The 27,947-nt window shown below is 40.4% G+C and overlaps 1 protein-coding gene across 1 annotated transcript in view; it reads right to left on the bottom strand.

Annotated features, from left to right (window-relative positions):
• LOC102370650 (gamma-aminobutyric acid receptor subunit beta-2-like) overlaps positions 1 to 27,947 on the bottom strand; it is a 131,136-nt gene that overhangs the window by 90,272 nt on the left and 12,917 nt on the right. The window contains exon 2 of the mRNA XM_025209821.1: positions 13,726 to 13,808. Within this exon, the coding sequence (XP_025065606.1) occupies positions 13,726 to 13,808 (83 nt within the window). The remainder of the gene's footprint in view (positions 1 to 13,725; positions 13,809 to 27,947) is intronic.

The following is a 27,947-nucleotide window of genomic DNA, read 5'->3' as shown; positions in this document are numbered from 1 at the left end:
AGGCTCCAAACCAATTTGGAAAAGATTGGGAGAGATTTGGAGAGATTTGGATCAGCTGGGGAGAGACTGGTACAGTCGGGCGGCTGCAGGTTCTCCCACTATGCTTCTGCTGTGCTTGCCTCTGCCTGGGTGGGGGGAGCCATGGGAGAAACCCCCATGGCTGCCTAGTTTAGTGTTTCAGCACTTTAAAAAAAAAAAAAAAAAAGCCCCGCACTTTTTAAAATTTTTCTAAATTTTTTAGGGGGTCCCGCGGGCCGGATAGAATGGCCCAGTGGGCCAGATCTGGCCCGCAGGCTGTATTTTGCTTGCCCCTGATATAGAAAGACAAACAAACACAAAAATCTCCTTAAGAAACAAAACTGACTTTTTTTCATACAAAAGCTCTTCTTCCACTTGCACAATTAAAGACAGACAGACAAACAGACAGACGAGTGAAAGTCCTGGAGAACGCTCATTGGAAAATGTCAATTTGGAAATCATCTGCGGTTCTTATTTTTCCTAATTATTCTCCTCCCTGAAGATGGATGAAGAAAAGGAGGAAGAGCCAAGACAAACTGGACCACCACCATCAAAAACTGGATGGGATTAAAACTGCCTGTTTGTACAAGGATTGCAAAAGACTGGGAAGAATAGAGAACATTTATTACTACATCAAAGGAGCCCAAATGGTTGGTGTGGCCTCAGGGCTGACTTGACTTGACTTGATTCTCCTCCCTGCTGTGCCTACAGCCAGATAGTTTTAAAAGAATAAGTCTCTAAATAAAAATATCCTGTAATAAACTAACTTACAATGTGCAAATCTTCACGGACAGATTACATGTGTGTTCCCATTATAGCCTGGCCTTTAATTTACCATAACAACTATAAAGAAAAGTTTGCAACTGTAATGAAGGAGAGAAATCTGAGTTGATCATAATCACAGATATATTGGCTGATCAAGACAACCATTTCCTTTTATAACTGGTATGAAACAGTAATTTTTCCTTCTTTTATTCCCCTTCTTTTTTTCTGTAAACAACTAGCATTACAGTTTCAGGTTTAATTCAAGCCATATAATTCTCCCTTTCTTCCCACCCCAAATGCATATAAATAAATGATGACCAAACTGAGCTTACTACATGATGCCCTAGCTCTGAATAAGCTTTGTTTCAGTCAAATCATGCTACTTCAAACATTTATATTTCTCCCTTGTCTCCACAGATTTAATGCATCATCCAGGTCTGCTCCTCATGGAGAGCCTAATGGATGTAACTCAGCCCAGCATGAAAAGAACAGGCCTGTTAGCCTGGAGAGAGAAAGCTATAAAGCTTTGAGTGAACTGTGCAAGTAAACTCAAGAGTTGAGAAAATACTTAATTCTACCATCAGAAAAAAGTGTTACATTAATTATGTGTGCATGCATATTGCGTACAAGTGTGAGTGAAAAAACAGGTGTTACACCATAAGCCAAAGTAGCATTAACACTTTTTGAACTAAATTTAGGATAAGTACATAATTCAAAAAGCACAAGTGAATTATTCAGGTCATCCAAACAAGTGCTGATTAAGCCCGTGTGCTACACCACCTCTTCCTGCATTCTGTATATGCCACATATTACAGGAAACCTACTTTTTAATCGGATGGTAAGATAGATATCTTAGTTATGAACTCAACTATAACAGATTCATTATTAACCACAGAAAAAAAAAGTCTCTAAAATTACCTATAAATACCATGGATTTAATGTACAGAATCATTTGGTATTCCAAGATTAGAAACAAGTGTTTTTACATCCCAGAAAAAAAAAGACTTTTTTTCACAAAGTTAGGATGCTCCCTGTTCATAGGCCTGTAGAACAACAGAGTCAGCTACAAGGTTTGAAATGTCTAGAAAAGCTGTCATTGGACTGAAAAATGCTCAATACTTTAAGACTTTTTCTGCTGCAAATTTTAGGAGAGAGGGAAGGAACACTTCTGAGACAAAAAGTGGTCAGTGGCTAAAACTGCTCTGAAGTTTGGAAAGCTATAATTTCTGGGTAGAGCACAGATAGGGCTGTGTGATACTGGCTGAAAAATATGAATTAGATAAATTAATTTAACATGTGGATTTGTAATTTAGCACATAAATATGACCTCCTTAAGTTTTTGTGCATGTTAGAGATGCATACAATGAATGTATTATTACTTTCTTGCATGTATTAGCATATATACACTATTATACAGACAGATAGTGACATGCAGCTATCTAAGTAAGGCAAACCTAGGTAATGCTAGCTCTTTAATTCAGTGATTGGAAAACTGCTTCCCTATCTGCTGTTATTGCTTTTTTGAAAACAATGGCTTACAATTGCCAGGGCCCACATTATATTATCTAATATGTCCTTCTCCCAGAAGGGAAGATGATGCGTGTCAGCACTAGGTATATTTTTTCTGCCCCTTGAGGAGATTTGTGTGGACTCCATTGCAATTTTACAGTTACTAATGACCAGCTCTGGCATTCTCAGAAGCACCAGGCACCAAGTGAAAATAGAAGGTAAGCAAACTTCTGTTTGACTCAGCAATTGCTTTTCTCCCCAAACTGAAGTAGAAGACCTTGGAGGAGCGGTGTCCACTACTGATAAATTTAGCTTATTCCAAAAATGGTGCTTATATATTGCACACTGACTGAAACATGAACTTTAAACAGTTATGTTTTCAATACAAATGTTCTTTACTTTTTTTTTTTTACTATATAGTATTTGCATTCCATTGGGAATATTAGAAAGTAACAGCTTTATATTGGATACGATCGAGATCTTAGACATTTGCCAGTATATCAGTATCCTAGGTTTCTTTGCGAAGTCTGATTACTCATCTACACAGGTCAGAGATGACCAGTTCAAGATGTTTAAGATCAGACTTTTTATAAGAAAAAAATCGCTGTAACTGTTAGGTGTTATTTTTAATAGAGCTCATTTTACTTAGTAACTATTCAATTTATACAAATAATTGAGTTGTTTAAGTCTTGAAATACTCAGTCCTCTTATAGTTTCAAACTGGGGCAACGAAGTTGACTTTTCATCCTTTCAGTGATGGTAAGAGGTAAGCCATGTGGTTTACCACATGCATACACTGATGGAAATCTTTTCTGTGAAGTTCCTGCATGCTTAGCAGAACCTTCTAAGAATCAGGGTGTATTTAAATGTTGCTACCACCAACATATTTTTTTCTTCTGTGCATTAACTCTCTTCTTCACTAACAGAGTATTCCCTAAGAGACAGCTGCATGCATTCCTGTGTGGATTGTGATTTGTACAGAACTTTGGACGTCTTTGAGAAAAAAAAATAAAGTGTAAATTTTTTTTTTTTTACAAAGGACGGTGTGTACTGAATTTTATTTGTATATCTTCTTTCTCTCTTAAATACCATGTATTTATATTCCGAGAGTCTCTTTTCACTTTTGGAAATTTCATTATAAGATCTCAAACCAGTCTTTAAACATTAAAAACAAAACTCCCACTTTGGTACTAATGCATGCTGGGAAGGAGAGGGAAGAAGAGGTCAGTGAGTAGGCAGTTCTGGGGCCACTGGGTATGTAGACTGGATGATTCAGTGAAACCAGGAGGAAAGTATTCTGTAGTGATGTTATGCCTGCTCCAAAGAGGATTAATGAGAGCTACACAGCAGTACATGCTGCCAATTCAAGCATGTGTGCAAGTGACCCAGGTGTTTGTGAAGGTCTGGCTAGATGGCCAAGCACTCGTAAGAGTACAGAACACTGCTGGAGATTTTAAACAGGTATTTATTCCAGCATTCAACAGAGCAGTAAGCACTAATCTTATCCTTTCATTGAGATGATAAATTGAGAGCAAATTAGTTTTCTGCTATTTCCTAATGCCCTTCAAAAGAGATCAGAATTTTGAAATACTCAAAAAAAAAAAAAATAGCATCTTTAGATAGGAAAATCTACAAGAGGCAATACCCACCCCCCCCAGTCCCGCCCCCCTAAAAAAACCCAACAACTCTGGCACAGAATGGTTATGAGAATTACCTGAACATAAAGCAGTACGTTAATGCTAGAGCTTGGAAGGGTAGCCACATTTCTAAATTCCTGTCTTTAATGATCAGCATTTGATGCTGTTTTCTGCCAATGGGATTGACCCTGCTGCATGTGGAGAATGTCCTTAGAGCAGAGAAACTGAAGAGGTAAAGAAAAAAACCCTGAAAACATTTGAATTTTTTAAACCATTGTGCTCTAAGCAATCCAAACATAATAAGAAACCTAAGCTGACTTTGCATTAAGTATGGAAAAAGATACCGGTATTCTGCAGACTTTTTGTTTCTCAGCTTATTCTTTGTGACAGGAGGCCATACTGCAGCATATCTCTATGTCAGCCTACCAGTCTGTCCTGGGCAGTCCATCCATCTACCTCTCCTGCCACGCCTTGTTGTAATGAAAATAATTAGATGGTTCTAGGTGAGAGGCTACCCTCTTGATGCTGTAATATGCAGGGCATACTACAGAACTCCAACCTCCCCTTATCATGCCCCAAGCCTTGCAGGTGTTACTTTGCTGTTCTCAACTCAGGGTTCCTCCCCTGGTACCAGACTCTGGCATCTGTCTCTTTGTGCCTCTCTGGCAACTTTCTCTCTGACCTCGGTTCTCTGCATCTTTTCCCCTGATGCCCGGCTCTCTGTGTCTCTCCCTCTGATGCCCAGCTTTCAAATGTCTCTTTCTGTGGCACCTGGTCCTTGCCTGGCTCTCTGTGCCTCTTCCTCTGATGCTTAGCTCTCTGCTCCTTTCTCTCTTTGGCTCCCAGCACTCTGTGCCTCCCTCTCTCTGGCGCCTGGTTCTCTGCGCCCATCGCTGGGTTCTGCCCAGATCATGTGTCCCTTTCTCTGAGCACTAATGAGGCCTCCAAACCTCCCTTCTAGCCTCATCCTGGCCCTCTGATCTAAACAAACACAAGCATTAGCCCCTAGGCTGTAACATAAATACTAACAATAAATATAACACTTTGTCTCTTTAAAAGGACAAACTTCCAACCTTCTGTCCTGGAGTACCTGAGAAGCTCCTGGAGTTGTACTGTTCTTAGGTAGTCAAACAGGCAGCACCAGGTCTCAGGTAACTCCCCAAGCAGTAGCTCCTTCCTCTGGCGGTTGGCAGAGAGAGCCTCCTAGCTACCTCCAGCCTGAGATTTATGTATCCACAGGGCCCTGCTGCTTTCCTGGTACCTAACTGCCTGCAGGTGTGACCCAATTGCTCCATTAGGCTGTTCCCCCTGTAACCCACACCTGGGGAAGCTCTGCTTAGCTCATAGAGCTCCTGGGTCAGGCTGCTTCAGCCTTAAAGGAGCAGGAACATCTTACTGCCCTGCTACACTCTTAATACCTGCCATGTTGCGCAAAACACTGTAATATTTGTGGTAACTTCATCACAGAAAGCTTATAAAGGATTGTAAGTAACTTTTTATTTCTATTTGTTTTAAATGTCATAAGTAAAAGGAAGCCAAATGGGCTCTATATTTTGTAGAAGTGTTTGTAATATTTCTGCCTGGCTTTGTCAAAAGCAAAAATGACCTACTTCAATTATCTAGCGGTTCTTTCCTTTCTTCCCTCAAGCCACATCAAAAAGTTTAGAAAAACAGAACAACTCTGTAGGCACCCTTGGCAAAGCAATACTTCTACTATATAAACAAGGATGGCACAGAATAAACTTGGAAGATTCAGTAATAATAAAACCCATGCTCTGTTTTAAGATACCTACCACCAGGGGCTCAGGACTGACACACTTCCATTCACAAGCTGAGTACCAAGGTGAACAGCACCTTTAATTTCCATTTTTCTCCTTTTCTTCCTCCATTAATTCTGTACTCTGTGTGTGTTGTTTGGTGCAGTGGAGTCCAGCGTTCAGATACTACTGTCTAGGGAAACTACCACTCACATTGCTCCAGGGGTTCTTTCACATGACTCAGCCGAGCCTGCGGTGTTGTTTGCTCCGTAGCTGAGCTCTCATCCAAGGTCCTCTGTAGCTTCAGAAAAAGCCATCAATATGAGACATCCACTGCATTAAAGCAGGGGTGTCAAAGATAAGGCCCATGGGCCAGATCTGGCCCATGGAGCCCTATCATCTGACCCTTAGGTCTTGGACTGCATCCACACACTACATGAGGCATGTGTGCTGGATAGTTTTCACACACAGTGTGTGGGGCTGATCCAGGGCATGCACTACACATGGCATGAGTGCCAGACAGGCCTGCTGGAACTGCTGAGTTTGACACCCCTCCCTTAAAGCCTTTGCATAAAAATTCTTCAGTGCCAGGGCAGATCCAGAGGGGATGCAGTCGTGCATCCACACCCCCACTTTTGGATTGCACCCCACCATTGGAGCCTTTTTAAAATCCCTAAGGCATGTGAAAATCCTCCCTTCCCTTCCCTTCCCTTCAAAGGCACATGTCCTCTCTGCCCCTTCACCCCTCCCCCCTGCTGCCCCACCTGAATTTCCCTGCTGCCCTGGGGGTAGAGAAACACCAGAGTTGCTCCTGTCTGCTATGCAGGAGCTGGTCTCAGCTGGGGATGGGGACAATGGCAGTAGGAATGGACCAGGGTTCCTTCCACCTACTCTGGGCAGGCTGGGGGCAAATACTCTCCCACTATGTTCTTGCCAGCTCTCTGGAGCCTCCTTGCCCCAGAGCAGTGGAGAAATCAGCAGCAGCAAGCAGGGCAGTTAGGAGGATGGGGAAGAGGAGAGGAGGGTGAATGCCTCTGAGCAGGAAGGAAGGGGGATTTTTACCTGCTTTAGAGACTTAAAAAGGTCTGCTGGCATTGGTAAGAGCAGGAGGCTGGGACCAGGGTGTGCAGCTACCCCTGTGGCATGGATTGCTACTTCAGCGCCCCATTTTGGGAAATTATCGATCTGCCCCTATTCAGTGCCATCTGTTCGTTTGTTCTTCAGAGGGATGAGCAGCATCGAGGCCCCTGAATATACTCCCTGACACCACTGTGTCCTGTCTTTTGTCAGGTTTTGCTACCCAACTGTTTCAGCCTGTAGTTTTGAGCACAGCACACTTGGTGTGGTTTTCTTGCTTTTTAGTTACCCAACAATGATTGTACGTTATATATCCCCACACTTCAAACTTCACTATGTTTTAACCAAAGATGTCTAAAACCGTCACATAATGGAAATGTAGAAAATCATCTCCCACTGCTTGCTATCACACACTTCCATACACAGCTTCTGTCCCTCTGGAGCTGTGAGCTTCTCTTTTTTCTGGTCAGCAGGGTGTTAATAACAAGTTCTCTGCTGTTTAAGGAAATGCTTCCCAATCTTCACTAGCCCATGGACAACAGAGCTGAACAAGCAAGACACTGAAGGCCAGATCATATTTTGTTCTTAATAGTCAACCTCATTTTAATTTAATTTTCTGTACCCATAAAAAATGCTAGAGGGTCTCATGGGAAACATATTGTCCACAAGTCACACATTTGGAACTAGTGCTTCAGGTCACAGGTCTTACTTCTTTAAAAGTTTATAGAATGATTTTTTTAAAGATAGTTTTTGAAAGCATGCTTATAAAGCAGCACCCACGGGGTATATATTTTTTCTTTTTGAATAGCAACACAGAAACAGAAGCCATATGACACTGGCAGATTCAGAACGATATCTCTGTACAGATGACGCGTGTCTGCAAGATACAATGGCAAGAGGCTTGATACCAGTGTACTGAACACATTAGTATGCAATGAAATTAAAAAGAATTGAAATGAACTTTAAAGCCTGTAGGTGTCATTGTGTAATTGAAATGGATAAAGGTCCAAAGGCACCAGATGACTCTTGAATAACTTCATACAGTGCATGTGAATATACTCAGAAGAATCCATAATCACATTTCTAGCACAGTCTGAATTATTTTTAAGTGAAAGGCTCAGGTTTTTTTTGCCATACACTGGCATATGTGGATAGTGTCATTTGAAAACCAGAGTCCAGCAAGATGTGCAGTAAGGTATCTTGCTTATTTATTTAGTTTAGTGATGGGAGACAGTGCTCTGTGAGCTCCCCAAAACATCTGTTTGCCTCTGAGCTCCATCTAGTCTGGTGACTAACATACTCCTTTCAATCACTAGACCTGAATATCCACATGAATGGAGGGAAGAAGGAAAGAATGATTAATTTAGGATGGAGCTGTAGGAGCTGAGCTAATCATACAACAGTGTGAGAGAGAGAGAGAGAGAGCAAAAAACAGAAGTAATGTCAAAACTTAATCTCTATTGTCATTATCCCACTGAGAAAGCTAGAGAAAAGGATAAAGCCAGGGAAGCTGACATCTCTCTAATGTTACAGTTCCTTTCCCAAGGGATGGCTTGTTGATTGGCCACTGCGGGGAGGGGCAGGGCAGTGAAAGTGTGACCTGCCATTGATATGAGACCATCATAACAAAGCAAACAGATATTCAATACACACTTCATAGATGAGCTGAACAAGTCATGATCACAGGAAAACATAGATCCATCCCCATACTATAAGAAAGTAGCATGACTCATCTTCCAGATCAATATTATGGAACTCTTTGAATGAATTGCTTTTTCTATTTACAGCGTACCAGTATCACAGTGCATTAGGCCTACCTTTAAACTGATGCTGTCAAAATGCCATTCTCTGGTTCTCTTGATTGATGATGCCATATGGCTGGGCTTGTATTTTTTTCTAACAGTGAAACACTGTTGCCACAACTTCTGAATCCTTACTTGCACAAAATAAATATAACGGGACTTTTTTGTAGGGGAAAGAGGGGAGATCTGTCACAACTTTCTACACGGAAAACTAACGTGAGGGAAAAAAGTGAGGTAAGTAACTATATGTTTAATGAAATCAAGAGTCAACGTGATTTTAGAGAAAAATTAGAAAAAAATTAATAATTAAAGACATGATCAAACAAGGTAAAATGCAACATGGGTTTGCTAAAGCTACATCTTGCCAGCATAACCCATTTAAAATAACTTGTTTTTTAAACAAAGGAAACATGGTAGATCTAATGTGGTCCTCAAATATTTGATATGATGCTACATGAACAATTATGGATGAAGCTAGGGAAACTGTTGACTACTGAGGACCTGTAAAGTGGTTAGAGAACTTATTAAGGACCTTTCTTGGGACCAAAACTTGCTTAATGTTTAATGACCTGGGGGGAGAGGGTGAAATGAGCATACTGATTAAATTTACTGAAGATACAAATTTGGGAGGTGCTCTGAATATGAAGGAAAACTGAACTATCATGCAGACAAAAAGAGAATGATCTTGAAGACTGAAGTAATAGGAAAAGGATGACTTTCAATAGCACAAAATGAATAGATCACACATTTGAGGTCTAATAAAAAGAACTTCTAGCATAAGGTGGGAATGACAGGGAGAAAAATTACCGTTGTGTACTAGCTGATTATAGGATGACCGTGAGCCACTAAGATGATGCCACCATTAGAAGGCAAATGTGGCCCTACAACATATCACATATGTTATTTCCAGGAAACTATTAATGTCAGTGTACACGTCATTCTAGAAGCATCACCTGGAACACTGTGCACAATACCTGTCATTGTCAAGAGAGATGAATTGTAACTGAAATGGATGCAGAGAATTACTATTAGAATGAAAGGAGAAATTAGCGGTTTGTCTTATGAGAGGGGACTAAAACACCTTGGCTTGTTTAGTATAGCAGACTGAAGGCTGAGAAAGGTTGGCAACTAGGGTGACATGGCACTACGGGGTGCTATGTGACCACCTCATGGGTGCTGTGACACAGATATGGCTGTGGTGGTGGCAGCCAGGTAAAATGGCCCCCACACTCATGCTTGCAGCATGCATGCACTCCTGCTGCCTTAGGGCTCTGTGATAATGCCAAAACACACAGAGCTGTCTGAAGTTATTGCCCTTCCCATTCCAGCCCCCGTCATGCAGTTCCACCCATGAGCCCCTGTTTCCAGATGGAGCATGAGGGTGGACTGGGAAGGACTACAGCCAGAGATAACTTTGTCTGCTGTAGAGTTATGAGAGCTCTAATGCAGGAGGAGCATGCACACATAAAACAGCTTTTCCCAGGCAGGCTGTGTAGCAAGCACGCAGGGCAGTTTTACCTGAAGGCATAAGTACCCAGTTGAGAAGTACTGAGGTGTACTGAGGCAGCACTAACAGTGGTTCTCAATCGGCAGTCAAAAAAATGTGGTGGCAGGTTGCCGTGACTGAAAAGCTTGAGAACCACTGCTCTAAATACATTGGAAAAGTAATCAGGGAGGGAGAATAGCTGTTTACAATAAAGACACCCTTATATTGCATCTGCAGTGCTCTCAAAAGTGCAGCTGAAGTCCATCCACTCTGTGTTCCCCAAACCCAAAAATGTAGCAGCAAAGCTATTCAGAGGGTGTCACCTCCCACTGCTCTGCTCTAAAGCAGTAGGAACAACCTTTTTGGTAGGTATGCTACAAATTAGCCCCACACTCTCTCTGAACCACTTCCCTCTCCAGCCATTCTGAACCACCTCCCTTCCTTGATCTGCTGCTCTGCTTTCTGCTCCCAGCCCTTTGCTCTCTGGCTTATCTGCTGCTCTGTTTCCTGCTTCCTTCCTGGTGCTCCCTGCCAATCTGCCACTTTGCTTTCTGCTATTGGTCATTATGCTCCCTGCTTCCTCCTTGATGTGCCACATACGGAGGCTGCCCATGCCACTCGTGGCACTCATGCCACATATTAGCCAGCCCTGGGGGGAGAGGAGAGGAAGGGGGGGTCTAGGTACTTAGGGTAGTTTCACTGCCTTATTTTCAGTTTGGTAGTCTCAGTATGGGTATTAAATATATGGATCAGATGGGTAAAAGGTAGTTCTTGGTGGCATTCTTAAGGGCACCATGGAAGTAGTATAGACATCCCTGAAGGACAATGACTGCATAAGTTCAAATGAGCATAAGGTCACCCTTCATAATTTCAAACCAGTGGTTTTCAACCTGTAGTCTGTGGACCCCTGAGGGTCCACAGACTATATCTAAGGGGTCTGCGAAAGATGACTAAGATCAATCAAAAGTATGTGAATGCCCACACTTACAATTCAAGGGGGTCCACACCTCCATTCAAAATTTCCAAAAAGGTCTTCATCTCCACTTGATTTTTTTTAGGAGTCCACAAATGAAAAAAGGTTGAAAACCACTGCTTTAAACTGAAAGTCAATAGACTTCTAACCATCAGAGAAGTGGATGTGTGAAAAAGTCTTAACCAGAGCAAACTTTCCTCAGGCTAAATACGTGGTACTGATGCACCCTTTATCTCTACTAGTTGGGTGCTTAGGAAGGAGCCAGGTTCAAATCCTATCTGTCTAATTTGGAGCAAAGATTTTATAGAAATATACTGTAATAGCAGTGGGTGAGCCTACACATGCAACTAAGTCAAAGCAATAAACTCCAGAGCATATTGCACCCGAGTTTATTGCTTACCAGGCACCATGCTTACATGTGCACCCAGGCAGATAGCATGTTGATCCAGGTTGGAGCAGTGGCATCAATTTTGTTAAATTTAAGGAAGTCTCAACTATAACAAATCTGTTGCTGTAGATGGCAATCTACTCAATATATAATAAACAGCTATCGCTAGAGAAAGAATACAGACTTTGACTTTTAATTCCTGTCTCACAGAGAACAAACCAATGTGTGTTTGCTGTTTTAATCATTTTAATGAAGAGAAGTGATAATTACTTCTCAGAATATTACCAAAATTCAGGCTGTAAAGTAACAGAGCATAATAGGAAGCTCATAACTAAGAATTTGACTTTGTTACTTATTTTGGATTTCTCTACATAATATTGCTAGATTTAAACTAGATATGTAAACTCCAGGGGGCATTCCCTGCTGAATTATAACAATTTTAAGGTATGTCAGTTTTGCGGCCTAAAGTGGTTGGCAGTGCCCCTTTAATTTTTATACACTTTCCCAAGTGTGTACTACAGAAGGCACTCTTAGAGTTTATGACCTAATTTACCTACTTAAAAAAGCCATGGCATTCCCCTTACACTCAGGCAGTTGATGCAAACTAAATGAAATAAAAGGCATGCCATCCTGCTGATACCCTATAAAAGTACAGAGCTGGCAACATTTCTAATGGATTGTTAGTAAAAGATTTTCTGAATCGGAAGAAGGGAGGGGATGAAGATTCCCTTACTAAAACATTTCTTTCTTTCTGTTTTTTTTAAACAAAAAAAAAAAAAATTGGTTCTTATTACAGAAGTAATTAAATGACACTGGCATGAAAAAGTTGAGCCATAGTCTACTGGCAAAATTCCTGGACATCATTGTAGTTATGTCAGTGGAGACCATGCCACTTTTTTTCCCTTCTTATTAGTAACATACTTGCACAAGCTGTACTGAACTGCACCGACTTTGTAAATTAAGAATTAAATCCTGATCCGACGGAATCAATGAATGGCGTTCCAGGTTGAAAAAGGGACTAGACAAATTCACGGATGATAGTTCTATTAATAGCTATTAAACAGAGATATTTCCTCTGGCATTTCTAAACCAATGATGGTAGATGCCAGGGAGGATAATGAATTGAGGATGGATCACTCCAGATATATCCAGGTCAATGCTCCCAGAAAAGCATCCACTTCTGCCATTGTCAGAGGCAGGATACTGGGCTACATGGACCATCAGTCTGACCCAGTATGGCACCTCTTATGTTTTTATGTTTCCTTTATAAATTATTTTGATAAGTATACTCATGGGATTGTAACTCAGCAAAGCTCTTATGTGCATAATGAAGTGAATAGTACTTGAACACAGGCTTGAAATTAAGTACATTCTTACATGCTTTGCTTAATAGAGGACAGAGCTTTTAAGAATGTGTGCACATTCTTTCAGGATTGAAGCCTAGCATATGCCAAGGAGTAGCTTAATGTACAGACATAATGCAACCATTTTAAAATGAACTGCTTATATTTCAAAACAGGTTTGAACAAGTGTAACAGATTTCGTATCTTTTAAAACCATTCCAATTAAGGTTTCATTTTCTTGAAAATCATTCAATAATTTTTTTTCAGTGCTAAAGAAATGCCATGTTTCAGTTTAATGATGGATAATAGTTGAGTTTTTATTGAAAAAAGAAGCTTTTCATGGAAGTACTGTCATAATCTTAATTATAATGTCAAGTAACTCATGTCTGTGTTTATAAAGTGATTGCAACTTATTTTGTTCTCTGATGTATTAAAATTCTCTAGAGTTCTCAAGGTAAATAGATCTGAAATTTGCTCTAACAGCACAGTTCCATTTTATCTATATGGAAAGCTTGACCTTTGATGGAGATACCAGTTATTACAACACTGTATATAATAGACTGACATCATACGTAAGTGATAGTATAACTACAGCATCTATGACAAAAATTAAAAGCAATCTATTGCAAAAACAAATCTTAACTCCTATTTAAAAATGGAAAAAAACCCCCAGCAGCCCAGTTCAGCAGAAAAAGATAAAGAACCTCTTGCTCCTCAATGAACTTCAGCAAGGCAATTGAATGAGACTTTTAAGGATGCAAATTATCTATCAAAACAGAAACTAAATTCCTTTAAACCCTGTGCCCTGAATTACTAATCTATGTGGAAAGCTAAATTTATTGCACATGTTTACAAGGAAATAAATGTCAGACAGAAAGACAACAAGTTTAGTATCATTTTGTTTTTGGTTTGAATTAAACTTCTGAAACAGTTTGATCATAAAGTAAATAGGATTTACAAAACTACTTACAGCTCTCAATCTCCAGTGTGCAATTTTGTTCATCCAGTGGATATCTTCGTAGGTCCATCATACAAGCAGCTGTTGTTGTAATTCTAGAAAGAACATATGAGAGCTTCTTTACTGTTCCCTAATCAAATCTTTGATTAAACATAGCTGGAACACTCCTGCCTGTTTGCTTATTACTAAAATATGGCTTATGCTGATTATGTATAAAGATTAGCACCACTACCAAAACACCTCTAAGAAATCTATCTGATGGCATCCCAGCTCACTGGACAAGTGGTCAGTTTCTATTATACCTCTCACTCCCATCATCAGAGGATCTTCAAGTGTCAGAATCTGTAATATATTTATCCTGACAATCCCCTGGAGAGTAGGACAGTATTATTCTCCATGCTTTAAGATGTGGAATGGAACCAGAGAGAGATCAGTTACTTGGCAAAGGTCACTCAGGAAATCTAAGGTGTGGTAAAGAACAGAAGGCAGGTGGTGGAAATCCTAGATTAAAGCTCCAGCTGCTGGATGGCAAGCCCTCCCTTGTCCAACATGTTCTTAACTGTTGTGAGCAGGACCAAATTATCATGTTAAAACAGATTGTGTGCAAGAGAACAATTACTAAAAATATTTATTGTCTAACAGCAGTAGATATGAAAACTTAACATGAAAACTTTTTATTCCTTTCATCTGCTCAATAATGCTCTTAACTGGGACTAAAATTATTTTCCAGATTGTTTTCACAGGAGAGTTTTAGAGCACATTTTCACCTGCTGATTACACCAAGCCTACTAACCTCAGCACGTGGGAACTTTTTACATGTTTGTGGAAATATCTATACCATATAGCTTGGTTACAGGGAAGAAGCTTGCTTGGGGTTTGTTGAGCTAAATATGAACCAAGACTTACAACATAGGAGCACTGTCTTATTAATGGTTTTCCTTTCAAGGCTTTCTAATGTGGGAGCAAAATCAAATCTTAATCTTTTTTTCCCCCCAAACCATACAATGTTTTACAGAACTCTACTGTACGTGAAAAATGGTACAATTTGGAATCTGCCAATATACAATTAAAATAGAGTATAGTCTATGGACTTTCTAATCTGAGACATCAGAACCCTACATGATAGAGGGATTAGTTTACAGATTGGATGCACATTCCTAGAAAAGTTCATAGCTTCCTCTTTCTTGCATAATCTCCTCCTGTAACATCTATTTTATCAGTATTTGATAAGACGGGTTATAAAGAAATGACAAGGTCTAAATCTCATTTAATAGACCTGTTCCTCAATGTCTAATATCAGGTTTATAACAAGACTTCCTGGCAGATAAATTCTCTACAGCGTCTGTCTGAATCAAGTACAGTCCTTTTCCTCACAGCTCCTCCATGACAACAGAACTATAGATGTGCTATCCCCTCATAAATGACTGAGCATTCAGTCCTCTGGCTGAAGCAGTGGAATATGACAGGCAAGTCTTATTTCTGGCACTTTTTAACTCTCAAATTCTTGCTTTGCAATCTTAATATTGCTATAATGTAGTGGCGTTGTGTGTATGTGACCAATACTACAAGAGTGTGTAGAGACCTCATGTAGGATTAGAGCTCCATGTATCAAATGCTGTATGAAGACATACGAAAACACAATGTCTTACCTCTTCAGAAAGGATATAAAGAAAAAAGAGTGGCAATTAGACCAGAAACCCAACCTAAATAAGGACTTTGATTGGTGTGCATGATGGATAAGAATAACCAATAATGCTCTTAATTGGGATTGAAATAAACCAAACAAGAAAAATTCACCTTAAAATAATTATTCTTTCCTCTCCCATGATTTTGCCCAAAGTTTTATCTTCTTTCCTTTGAAAGCATTGATAAAAATAAATGTTTACCTCTTCAAAGACTTATTTACTTGAACAAAAAATAATTAAATTCTTTCAAACAGCATCCACAAGTGGCACACAACTTATTCTGGTGTTCAAAACTAAATTGAGAAATTAATAACAAGCATTTTCAATATTCCACAGAGTTCAAGACATAAGATATCCAACTAAGCGTTTAGAAAGAGATGAATTGAAATCTGTTCTTTATACAAACACCTGAAATAGGCACACCTCTCCCTCTAAACAGCAACACACTGGTCATTTTTACATGTGTAAGCATGACAGTGCCGAGTGCTTTGAAAAGCACTTGGCGCTGTGTGTCTTGCAGTTAGTTGTATAAGCAGAGAAAGGTGTGTCAGTGCTGAGAAAATGGCAGTGGCACACTTTTGAACTAAAACACAAAGAAGGTGCTCTAGTTCAAAAGTGCATCGCTGCCATTTTCTGCACACTGATGCACATTTCACTTCTTATACAACTGCACACAGTGCAGTGCAGTTCGTATCAGCTCATGTGCAGAGCAGATTCGATTAATTGAGTCCGCTTCGAAGCAGGGGATCTTTGGCGCATTGCAGGACAAAAAAGTATGTGTATAAATGCCCTTTGGCTTTCCTAAAACCGACTGAAAAAAAAGTTCTAACTTCATGCCAATTCATAAAATAAATAAAAAAAACTTCACTTCCTACAGCATACTCTTGTGAACTGACCACTGAAAATAAAAGCTTGTCCTCCCTTCCAATGAAACCCACTGTGACTCAATTTATTAAGGTCATTAGTGACGGTAACCATACACAATGCCCTCAAAGAAATCCCGCATGAAAGAAAAACAACATAGAAGATGTCTAGTAGGTTAACTTTTGATCAGCTTTAATGAAAGACTTTGATAAGAAGGCTTCTGATAGTCCAGTGACTAACAACAAAAACAGGTTTCAGCACTCTAGTTTATGATATACAATTCCAATGAAAGATCATTTCAGAGCATCCCCTTGTATAATTTTTTTAAAGTTAAAATGACTAAATAAAATTCTATAAAAATACATAAAATACTACCCAACAACACTGTATTATGGAGTTATCTGTGTATTGCAATACACAGACGTACTGGATTTAGATTCAAAGGGGCAATTAGATATATGTTTATAGGTAGATCATATGAGTGTAGAAAATCTCCCCTTTTCTGTCAGGGCTGCAGATCATTGCAGAGTGCAAAGAAGAACTGCAGGGACTTCTTTCTAGCATGCCTCAATGAAAGCAGGGACACAAGGTAGTTTGGTATTTGTTCCGGCCCTTGGTGCAGTCTAGCTACCCTCATGGAAGTAAAACCGAATTCTGATACATTTCCAGAATGCACTTTCCCAAAAGAATGGACCTGCTGTGTAGTTATCTCTTGTCCAAGATGTATGCGAGGTTCTGCAAAAGCATACTTGGCGTTAACAGCTACAATGAGGCCTTTCAGTTGCAAGGCTTTTTGCCAACCAGTAACAAGAAAAAAAATATATAATGCATAACCTTCTGGTAGAATCACAATATTTACTTTGCCTCAATACCATTCAGTTTCCTAGCCCTGCAAACTCCACCTAGGATCTGAAAATCGAATTGGGATTTTAATAGTACTGCCATCTTTACAACTAAAGATTGTTGTCTGAAAGTCGGATGGACAACTCAATTGGTGTGTGAATTAAGGCAGTATCTGACTGCCTCTCATAGCTGTATTGACTCAATAGGGCTAACGTGAGTAAGCAGTAACTGAACCAGATCATCTCCCCTAACATAAGCAGCTATGACTCACACACAAAGGAACAGAAATGATGAGCAAGATGGTGACATTATTATCTAGTTTCTCTAACCAAAATGGCACTTTTCATTTCTTTTTTTTGGAGAACTATGAAGCAAAGTGAACTATCACACCTGTTTTGAAGCTGACAGGGATAAGTCAAAAAAGCTATTTGAACAGGAAATTGAGGAACAAGAAATCATCTGCAGATTGGATTTTGGTAAGCATGTTTTAAATGTGGACTATGGATTTTTATCTCATCACCTGAGTTAGCTTTCGTGACTCCATTGTTTCTATGGGATTATTCCTTGCTTGTTTGCCTCTCCCAGCACAGCCCCCTTGTACCTCTCCCTTCTGCTTTTTGTATTCATATTTCTCTCTCTTTCTTATCCACTGGTTTGTGCACATGCTATCACAGCATCTGATGAAGTGAGTGTCAGCCCACAAAAGCTTGTGATACACATACACATTGGGTAGTTTAAAGGTGCAAATCTACCCTGCCTTCTACTTACATTCAGACTAACATGGCTAATTAAATCTTGATAACATGGATCCCATTGAAAACAAGGGCAAAATCATCGTCAGAGAAAAGTACAAGGGCCTAATCTTCCCTCATGTACGCAACTCCAACAGCAGGCAAGAGGATCTGACTTTTAATTAGCAATTCCAGTATCAATCCCACAAAACCTTCAGTGTAAATTATGTTCTGTAACTGACCATGTCTCTTTATCACAACCCTTATCAAAATCCTTTATGCATGATAACTAAGAGTCAGTGACTCTCTGTCTATCTGAATTAGTTACTGAAGCCATATACTATAGCCGTGCTCAGTGTTCACTTCTGCTTCTTGGAAACAGACTTGCTGTGTGACAGTTGGAAATGTTGGCAGCAGTAGGGAGCAGACCCAATTACAAATATGTGGAAATCTGGAGACAAAACTGCATTGTGATTAATCTCTCTCCTGTACAAGGATACCAGCTTTAAACAGACATGATCAAGGTTGTTTGAAACAGCATTTGACCTACTTTAAATTAAAATATATTTACTAGGTGCCCCAAAATCTACAGAATCCGCTTTTCTTCTCCTCTTGCCACCAAAATGAAAGTGCTTCTCCTGTATAGTGATGGGGTAAGGGCTGCCTTTAGCAAAACATAAATTATGGTGACATTTCTACAAGTACGTTCAGAAAGCAGAACATTCTGTGACTGGCGACAATGAGATATAGAGCATATGCATTTTGCTCCTGTATAGTATAGCTTTATGAAGAAAACAGCAGATGAAATTACTGATGGCAAAATGAGAGGCAATAAAGTTTCTAGACTATTACAGAAGGTACCATTTAAGTCAACCTAGCTTTGCTGCTGAGGCTTCATGACTATCCTGGCACAGACAGTCTCCTAAGCTATTTTGCATTCTCTTTTGGAAATGATCAAAGCTCTGAAACGTCGCTCTAGGAATAAGAAGTGTTGGTAACAAGGTGGGAAGAGATTTTACAACTATTACTGGGCTAATAAGGGATACAGAAACCTTGAACTCCTCCTGTTCAAGCTTGCATGTTTCTGGGTTTTTTTTAAATAACTATTCAATTTGGAAAGCAGTCCAGTGCATTATTCAGGATATTGCACAGGAATCTAAGAGAATCAATCTGTGATTTTTTATCACAGCTTTGTAACTCTTTGCTTAAAAAGCAGCCTTAGTTTTTTTGGAATGTCACAATGTAATAACCATTACCCTGCTGTGCCTACCTCTAAACAAACCTGGAAATGGAGAATTGTGCTGTTTTACAATTAAGGAATATATTATTTTGGTAGAAAGCTTGCTAGTTTTTAATTAAATCAAGAGCAGTGCATCTCCCCACAAATCCTGCCTAAAATTCTCTAATAGAGAATAAAATTAATTAGACCAGTGATTATCAACTGGGGTTCTGTGGCACCCTGGGGTGCCGTGACAGCAAATCCACAATTCACAGATTAAACTCAGAGATTTAAAATAGGAATCCCTAGTGTAAAAACCATTCTGACCTGTCATGGTCTTTCTGAGTTCTTTGAAATGGAAGAATTGCTCTATTATTTTTTTGTAATCAAGAAACAAGCAAAAGCCAAGAGACAGTATTCTCTGAGGGGGTGTCTTGAGTTTAGCAAGGGGTGCCTGGAGTCTAAAAAGGTTGAGAACCACCACATGAGACAGCATTGTCCATTAGGTTGAACACACAACTGGAAGCCCAGAACCCAGCCATTACATTTATTGTTTAAATCCTTCCAAATAATGTCCATCACACTATTAATAAAATCTACTGGTACAGTTTGCTTGGCTCTGGATGTGGTTTGTAGCTATTCTGATCTCTTTTTGTTTTACCGCACTCTGTTCCAGATGATACAATCCACCTACCACAATGAGATAACCATGTTGGAATGACCTAGAGCAGCACTTCAAGGTTTTAATATTTCATCATGAAGAAATGTATACATGTCTGGAAGCATTCACTTCATTTCACCATTTAAAAAAAATTAATATGCTCAGCACTTGTAGAAGATTGGAATAACATAAGAACTATGGCAGAATGACTCCAAATAAAACAAATCACCTTGGAGTAAAGACCACACAGCATCCTTCAGGAACGTGCAGTTCACAGATCTGTTACTTTATTACTGACACTGGAGAGCTGAAAGTGTATCTCCAAATATTGTTCACAATACATTCCTTACTCTGCTTGGAAAGAGTACCTATATATTCCACTGTGATAATGTGCAGTGAAATAAAGAATGCATCATTTTAGTTCTTTTCTGTTGGAATTTGACACCGTTACTAAGCAAGTCACGTTTCATGCTTCTTGCCGCTGAGAAAGCATTACAGGTCATTTATACAAAGCAACTTTGAACTAATTTCCTCCGCCCTCCTCTACCAGGGAAAGTTACTACTAATAAAGTCCCAGGAGTGAACTGTTTAAATTAATGGATTTCAGCACACATAAAGAATCTTCCTTGCAACCTTTTTAATTCTGTACTTTTTTGCAATTCAACTCCAAGCTATTAAGATTCAGAAGAACATATAAAAGGTAAAACATGAAAGCAATCTGTTAAAAAAGTATGTCATATATTTTATTACATTAAGCTTATTAGAGACCCTTTTGACAAACTACAGCAAAGCTAGTTGGCATTTTCAAAGATGACTCAGGGAGTTAATATATCATGTTCCATTGAAATAGGGTACCTACTTTCCTCATGGTCCTGTGGAAAACATGGACTATGTGCCTGCATATATTCCAAGAAAAAAATACTTTAAGCTTAAAAACTGAATTGAGAGTACAGAGTTATTTAATGGTTACAGGGACAATACAAGAATATAGTACTTAAAGGTGTGATGGGATCTGATCCCCGATTTCAACGATTTTGCCTCCTGCCATGCCACATGCCATGCCCCCCATGTATGGCAAGAGGCACAGCTGTGGAATTAGGAACCAGATCCCAATCGCACCATATTGGTCATGATCCTAGTCTCCTCCTACACTGGTAGGTTGGGTGCCTGACAATCATCAGCTGGCTCTGGTGCCATTCGAACCTCACTGTGGTCCACAGAGCTCAAATCCTGGGGCAATCCTGATCTCCCAACACCCGGCAGGGTTCAAAGGGACCACTGTATCTGCCAGCTTATTGGGACCACTCTGGGGCTCAAGCCCTGGGGCGGAATGCTTGCAACACATTCAAGTTATGGTGTCAGACAAACCAGCCACAAAAATATTACACTTTTCCCAAGTAATATCTTTGTGGTTGGTTTAGGATTTTATGGTGCCATAAATTCTGTAAACATGTAGCCGATGCTATTTCTGGCACGATTAACACCTTAATCGCTCCAGAAACATAACATGTGCCAGGGACCTCAGTCACAGAATTTATAGGTTAATTTGAATGTTATATGTATTGCCAGAATGTGAAGAGCGAACAGCTGTAATAATTAACACTGCTCACCAGTGTGCTGAAATACTTGTTTTTTGGGAAAGTTCCTGTTGATCCTAAGGGTGCAGTTACATGTTACAATTAGCACCTGATAACTCCAAGTAATGTTAGCCACAGTTAAAGCTAGCATGTGCTGTGAGCAGTCACACTTTAAGGGTTAATACCCTCTCATGTGCACAGCTCTGACCTGCTACTAGAAATCTGCTGATCAGGGCCATGGCTGGGAGCTGCCAAGTCAGCTCCATAGCTGCCCCACTTGCCCACTTGCTAGCAGTGGTACAGGGTGGGGGGAGAGAAGGAAAGGGGGCCCCCATGCTATTCTGCATTGCTCAGACTGCTCTGCTGTCACCCTGTGCCACTCCCCTTCCCCACTCCCCACCCCCCATGGAGCTTTTCCGTGTCTCTGCTCCCCTGTGACTGCCAGTGCTATCCCCAGATTAAGCAAACTTCCTCTCCTGTTCCAAGATCTACATTTATCCTGAGAATAGTAGTGGCAGCAGGGGACAGGGGGTTGAGTTTCCCCTCCCTGTCTGCTCCTGGTCTCCCTACAGCCCACACCACCCCTGCATGCCTGGATCCAGTCTACACCACCCCTGCTGGACCATGGATCGGGCCATGCTGTCCCTATGTTTCCAGATCCAGCCTGTGTGCTCCTGCCAGGCCACAGATCAGGCCACACTGAATCTGTACACCTGGATCCAGCCTGCAGGCCCCTGGTGGGTCATGGATTTGGCCATGCCAGACCTGCATGCCCCCTACCCAATGACTGCCCAGCAACTCCCTGTCTTCTCCCACTTCCCCCTCTTCCTTCCCTTCCTTTCCACTCCCTACTGATCTATCACTACAATAAAGATACTCATCTGTTAATCCAGGGCACAAGAGTCTGGGAGAACAGCTACCCTACCTAGGAACAGTGCCTCCTGAGATATAGGATGATGTAGATTTGATATTTTATCTCAGTGGAGCAGCCTGACATTAAGGTAACTTGAGCTGGGTAGCACAGTTCAAAGATAATCCTTGCCTGAAGTGTTGCAACTTTAAGATACTTAGAAGATACTCGCACTTGTTAACCAGCTTCAACGTGCAGATGATCATATGTTAAATCCCCTTAATTTTGTCTGAGTGTAACATATAGCCTCACCCTAAGAAACAGTGTACGGTCCTTGGTAATCCTGTCTGCCCAACCCTTATAATGCTTCTGCATTCTCAAGTAATCTGCAGGCAATGTTATCCCAAGCAAAGAAATCCCAGGGACCTACCTTAAAGATGGGTTTCTCCACTGTTGTTGGGGGACAGGAGATGGGAGGGGTCCATAAGGTAAAGAAAATAGCAGTTTGGAGCTGTATTACCTTTCTCTGTTAATGAAGGGCTTCTGCCACAGAAGTCCCGCAGCCTAGGTCCCCATACAAGATGGGCTTGTCTTGTCCATACAAACTATGCACCATTTCTCATCATATAGAACTAATCCTATGACTCCTTCTGCTGTGCCTTAAGCAAGCAGCAGAAAAACAACGGTTGTATGACAGTGTAAGAAAGGGAAAGAGGAAAGGCATGTGTGTTGGGCAGGCTGACAACAAGGTATTTTTCACATTCTGGAGAATAAAGTTTTTACTTGAATATCAAAATTAAAGAAAAAGTCAAAACAACCTGGGGAAGAAAAGACACATTCAGCTTTTATGAATGCAGCTTATTTAGTAATTCTTACGGAAGAACTATGATAAGACCTTAAAGCTGCTATTCTTCTGGCTTTTGTGAGTCAGAGTAAGAAGGCTGGTTTTCCAGAGGGAAAAGTCAATAGAAAAAATAGGTTTAAATGGACTCTCCATGAAAAGACCTACTCTCAAATCCAAAAAAGTCTAGTAAAAGACTCTACAACAGATCTTAAATGACCACATACATCTACCAAGAGTCTTTATAATAGGGCAATAACCTACCCTGCAGGTGTCCTCCTAAAATTCTAAGACCAAAGTGAAATGCACTCTTCCTGTCTTAAAGTTGAAGCCATCCTTTAAATGCTGTCGATAAATGAAAGAGTCAAAGACTTAAGGAAGGAGGTAACAGTCCCCTTAGGTATTGCTCCAGCATACTGGAGTGAGGATAAACAAATTGTTCCTAATTATAGCAGTTACTGCTAGGAATCTGTAACTTTATCCCAACTACAGGTTGTGAGTAAAGCCCCACTCTTTGTTCCCTCTTTTATTTTTCACTATAGGAGGGAAAAAATCTTTAACTCTTTATCTCCTTGCACTGATAAGTTTGGCCAGAGTCAAAAACGAAGAATTGGACCCTTATTTCTACTTCAAAATGACAGTTTATTTTCTGATTGGGTGCACAATACTTTAAAGCTCTCTACAACACTTCTGAACCTTTTGAAATGGTACTTCAAAGGATATATTGTACTGAGTAGGGTTTAAGAAAAAGAAAGCCTTGCTACACATAAAGCAGAGAAAAGGAGATAGGGCAGAAGATCTACAGCTACAGAAGAAATAGACTGAATGTGGCCTCTGAAGAATATAATGGTACCAGGATATTTCTAATGCCAAACTTACATGATCATTTCAAATAAATGATGATTTATCCAATGCTCAAAACTGTTTCTGGTTTTGAACAGACCTACAACTTTTTTGTGTATTTCCTCCAATTTCCTGTTACAGCCAACAAAATAAAGATGATGCCTATTGTCCTGCCCTCCCTTCTATCTCCCCTCCCCCCCACTTTACATATTAATTTCCAAGAAATTTAAATTCAGAAGATCTCACCATGGGAAAGAAAATGGTACTCACAGGCTTTGGATACAAAGTAAATCACTAGTTTTATTACATACTATATACTGATATTTAAGGGCCCCTGCCCAAGTATGCAAAAACAATTAAACAAATAGCTTACCACTTCTTGTATCACTCTTTGAAGAAGCTGAGCAGGATCTCATTGAGATGCTTTCCCTGCTAGTACTCTTGTGGCTGGAAAGAGAAATTCATCCTAGATGTAACTGCTGAAATGAACAGAGTTACATCAGGGATAAATTAAGAATGAGCTACCTAAAACAGGAGAGAGAGAGAGGAGAGAAAACAGCAGTGTGGGCTGAAAGCTACCAGGAAAAAAATTTATTTGACTAAGGTAGAAAAATCTTAGCTTTTCCTGCTGCAGTGTAGCATTCTGCACCACCTGATGACATGCCTTCAGAATGCAGGATAGTTGCCTTTAATGATTATTTTCTCTCCTCCTACCCAGAAAGTAAGGCCAATTCTAATGAACAAGACCTAATAAAATCAGAGAAAGAAGACACAAGTGTTTTTTCCTTATTCCTTGATGAAAGTTAAAAACTTAGGTACTAGTTTATTCACACAACCTCCGAACAAATGTGTTGGTTTAATCTTGAATTAATGAAGACAGCTGTGATTCACCATCTACTGAGTGGGGATAGGTTCATTACAAGTAACACAACAGGGAAAATAATTTATGTATACACATAGGTTGCTTGAAGACATTAAAAAAACCCCAACAACACCACCACGCTTTACAGGAAGCAGTAGTGTATTACTTCAACCAGGCTCTGCAGCGTCTGTATAGATCAGGAGCTTCAGCGAGGCTTTTTGGCACTTTTATCTAAAATGAAGTCAATCAACTATTAGATAAAAGTGCCAAAAAAGCCCCACTAAAGCCCAATCTATACAGATGTCAGGTGAGCCAGGTCCAACTAATTTGCTGCCTCTTCTGGGCATGCAGTGGCCGCAGCATGGGAGCATGTGGAGTTAAGTGCCTTTTTCGTTTCTTTTTTTAACATCTGTGAGCAGCCATAAATACACACTCATCTGCCCCACCTTGAACAATCCCAAACTGTCCAGCCTCTCTCTCAGTAGATATTCACAGGGAGAATGCTGCTGTCATTCCAAGATCTCCTCACTGTCAATGTTCAGCAGCATTGGAATTATTTTTCATTTCCTACTCAATACGTGAATAAAAATTGGGTCCAGATTACAAGTTGTTTGTTTTGTTTGCTCTTTCATGCAGTTGTGTAGCATCAACAACTTGCAAACTGTACTTCCCAACTGGACTGTCTGCCTAGGTCAATTATGGACTACTCTTAACAATCCCTGTGCTTGCTTCCCTCCCCAGACCTGAAAGCATGCATTCAAAAGCTTGCCTAACTTTATCCCAACTACACAGGTGGTCCAATAAAAGATATCACTACCCCAAAATCCCTGCAACTTGTGGGGGGCAATTTATAGATTAAAAAGTCAATTGCACATGCACATCTATATAACCCCAGGAGACTTTATTTAATACTCTTCACTGATTCATGTGGATTCTCCCTGAGACATCTGCATTTTTCATGTTTTATATCTATTTTCTCTATGGTGTTTGAGGTTGGAAATGAAGCTCCTACTGTATTTCACAAGAATGTTTAAAGCACTGGTTCTCAACCTTCTGAACCTGAGGCACTGCTCCACAACTTTTATGAACTGAGTGGCACCCAATTGCAAAAAACAAATATATATTTTACGGTGCTTGTCTCCTTGCAGAGGGGGCAGGCAGTGGAGAACTGGCAAGGCAAAGACGAGCCTGAGCCTGTATTTACCTGCTTACCACCTCATACTCATGACATCTTTCAAGGGATCTGGTAGCACTCCAGAGTGCTGTGGCACCATGGTTGAGAATCACCGGTTTAGATAAAGTTACACTGCTTAGCATCTTTAATCACAACTATATATTTCTATAATGTCTGTAAATCCAGAGATTTCAAAGCACTTTACAGACATTAACTGGAATCAAAATTCATATGCCAGGCTTTAGGCCCCCATTCTAGCCCACCCTCATCTTCAAGAATCTCAGACAGCTTTAAGAACTTAATTTGATAAGAGCTATTTTTTGCTTTTGATATGAATCATATAATACTACTTGCTGAGCTTTGATATCAGAGACTCCTACCTACTGCTACCTTTAAATATATAAGCAGAAATACCATGAAATGAAGAATAGCATGATAGACTGACAAGAATTGATTGGTTTCGCTTCAGCGTTGTTTCAATTTCCACATGATTTGTTTTGCTTGTACTGAACACATCAGGTTATTTGTTATCCAGGACAGACTATTATTTAATATTTAAACAAAAAGTAGATTATTTATCAGCAAGTCACTTGGGGCACAGACAGAAATACAGCTCCTGGGTCTAACTCATGGTGATTCATAGAAAGCCCCATGAGTTAAACCAGTCCTCCTGGCCCAACAAACATTAGCTGCTGGATCAGGAGGGTTGAGGATTTGGAGCCAATCCAGGGAGAGAGGCTAGGTCTGTGCAGCCTCTCCCCTTAGCTCTGTTTCCCCCTTCCCCCTCCCAGCTCTACTGCTGTCTCCAGATGGGAAGGGAAAGAAGGGAGAGAAGGGAGGTCCATTCTGGGGTTCTCAGCCCCACTGGAGTGAAGGGTTGGATAGACCGGAGCCCTCCTAGGTGAGGGACTCCAATCCACCTGCCCCCACAACTCCAGCAGGGCTGAGAATACTCCAGAACAGATCACCCTACCCTGCCTTCTTCTCCTCCCAACCAGAGACAGCATCTGGGGCTGGGCTGTGCTGCAGCCGGAGCAAACAGAAATGAATGATGGTGCTACGCTTTGGAGCTCCTTTCATTTGAACCCTCAAACAATGAGGGTTAATTTGCTGTGCAACCAGAGTGCTCTGCAGCTGTGCTCTTCTGTTTGGGTATGGCTTTAGAGCACTTTCAAGGGGCTGATTGTGAGACAAATGTCATTTCTGTCTGGGCCCTTAGTGCTTACTCCTCAGTGCTTATTCTTTCAGCTTGCTCAGGAAAAAAAAAAAACAGTTACACATCCATGACGAAGAGATCAACAAGGCTAACTGCACTTTATCATGTATTAGCAAATGCATGACAAACAGGTCCAGGGAGGTGATACTTCCTTTCTATGTGGCACTGGTCAAGCCACAGCTGGAGTAGTGTGTCCAGTTTTGGGCATCGCACTTCAAGAGGGATGCGGAGAATCTTGAGACCATTCAGAGGAGGCCACTCGATGGCTAGACGCCTGCAGGCAAGGCCCTATGAGGAGAGACTGAGGGACCTAGATCTGTTCAGCCTTCTCTTCAGCCTTTGTTTTTATGTTAAAACTTCATTTTGATATTTTAAGAGCAATGAAAAAATAGTGCTACATTTGTTAGTTTGGTGGTCAGCGGAGAAAAGGATTATAACACAACCCTTAAAGTATGTTACAATCATAAAAGATTGTCAGTGAAAAATCCCTAAGAGCAAGAACCAGAGGTCATTACTTTATTTTATATAATCAAACTTCAATTGTTATTATTTTTCTGTTACTTGCGTTTGTTCTAAACTAGTGTCTTTAAAGCACAACTGAGAACGGAGGTACCTTGTAGTAAGAGCCCAATCTAGAATTCTGGTTATATGTACATCCACAGTCTTCACACCAAACTAGCTGCAGGATCATAGCCCTTTTTACAGAGGTGTGCTTTGTACTGCAACTTCATATTGCCAGGCCAATGTGAAGTGCCTAACTGAAAAATAGTGCACTGTGTGCAATGAAACGAAGTTGCCGAGGGTATGATTTGCCCTGATGTCCAAGGATAGATCCCTGTTAACTTCAATGAGCTTTAGTCGGGACGCC

This window comes from Alligator sinensis, unplaced genomic scaffold (assembly GCF_000455745.1).
Source record: "Alligator sinensis unplaced genomic scaffold, ASM45574v1 scaffold830_1, whole genome shotgun sequence".
Classification (NCBI taxonomy): domain Eukaryota; kingdom Metazoa; phylum Chordata; order Crocodylia; family Alligatoridae; genus Alligator; species Alligator sinensis.
Note: the sequence above shows the minus strand (reverse complement) of the source record. Positions and strands in the feature narration are given on the sequence as shown.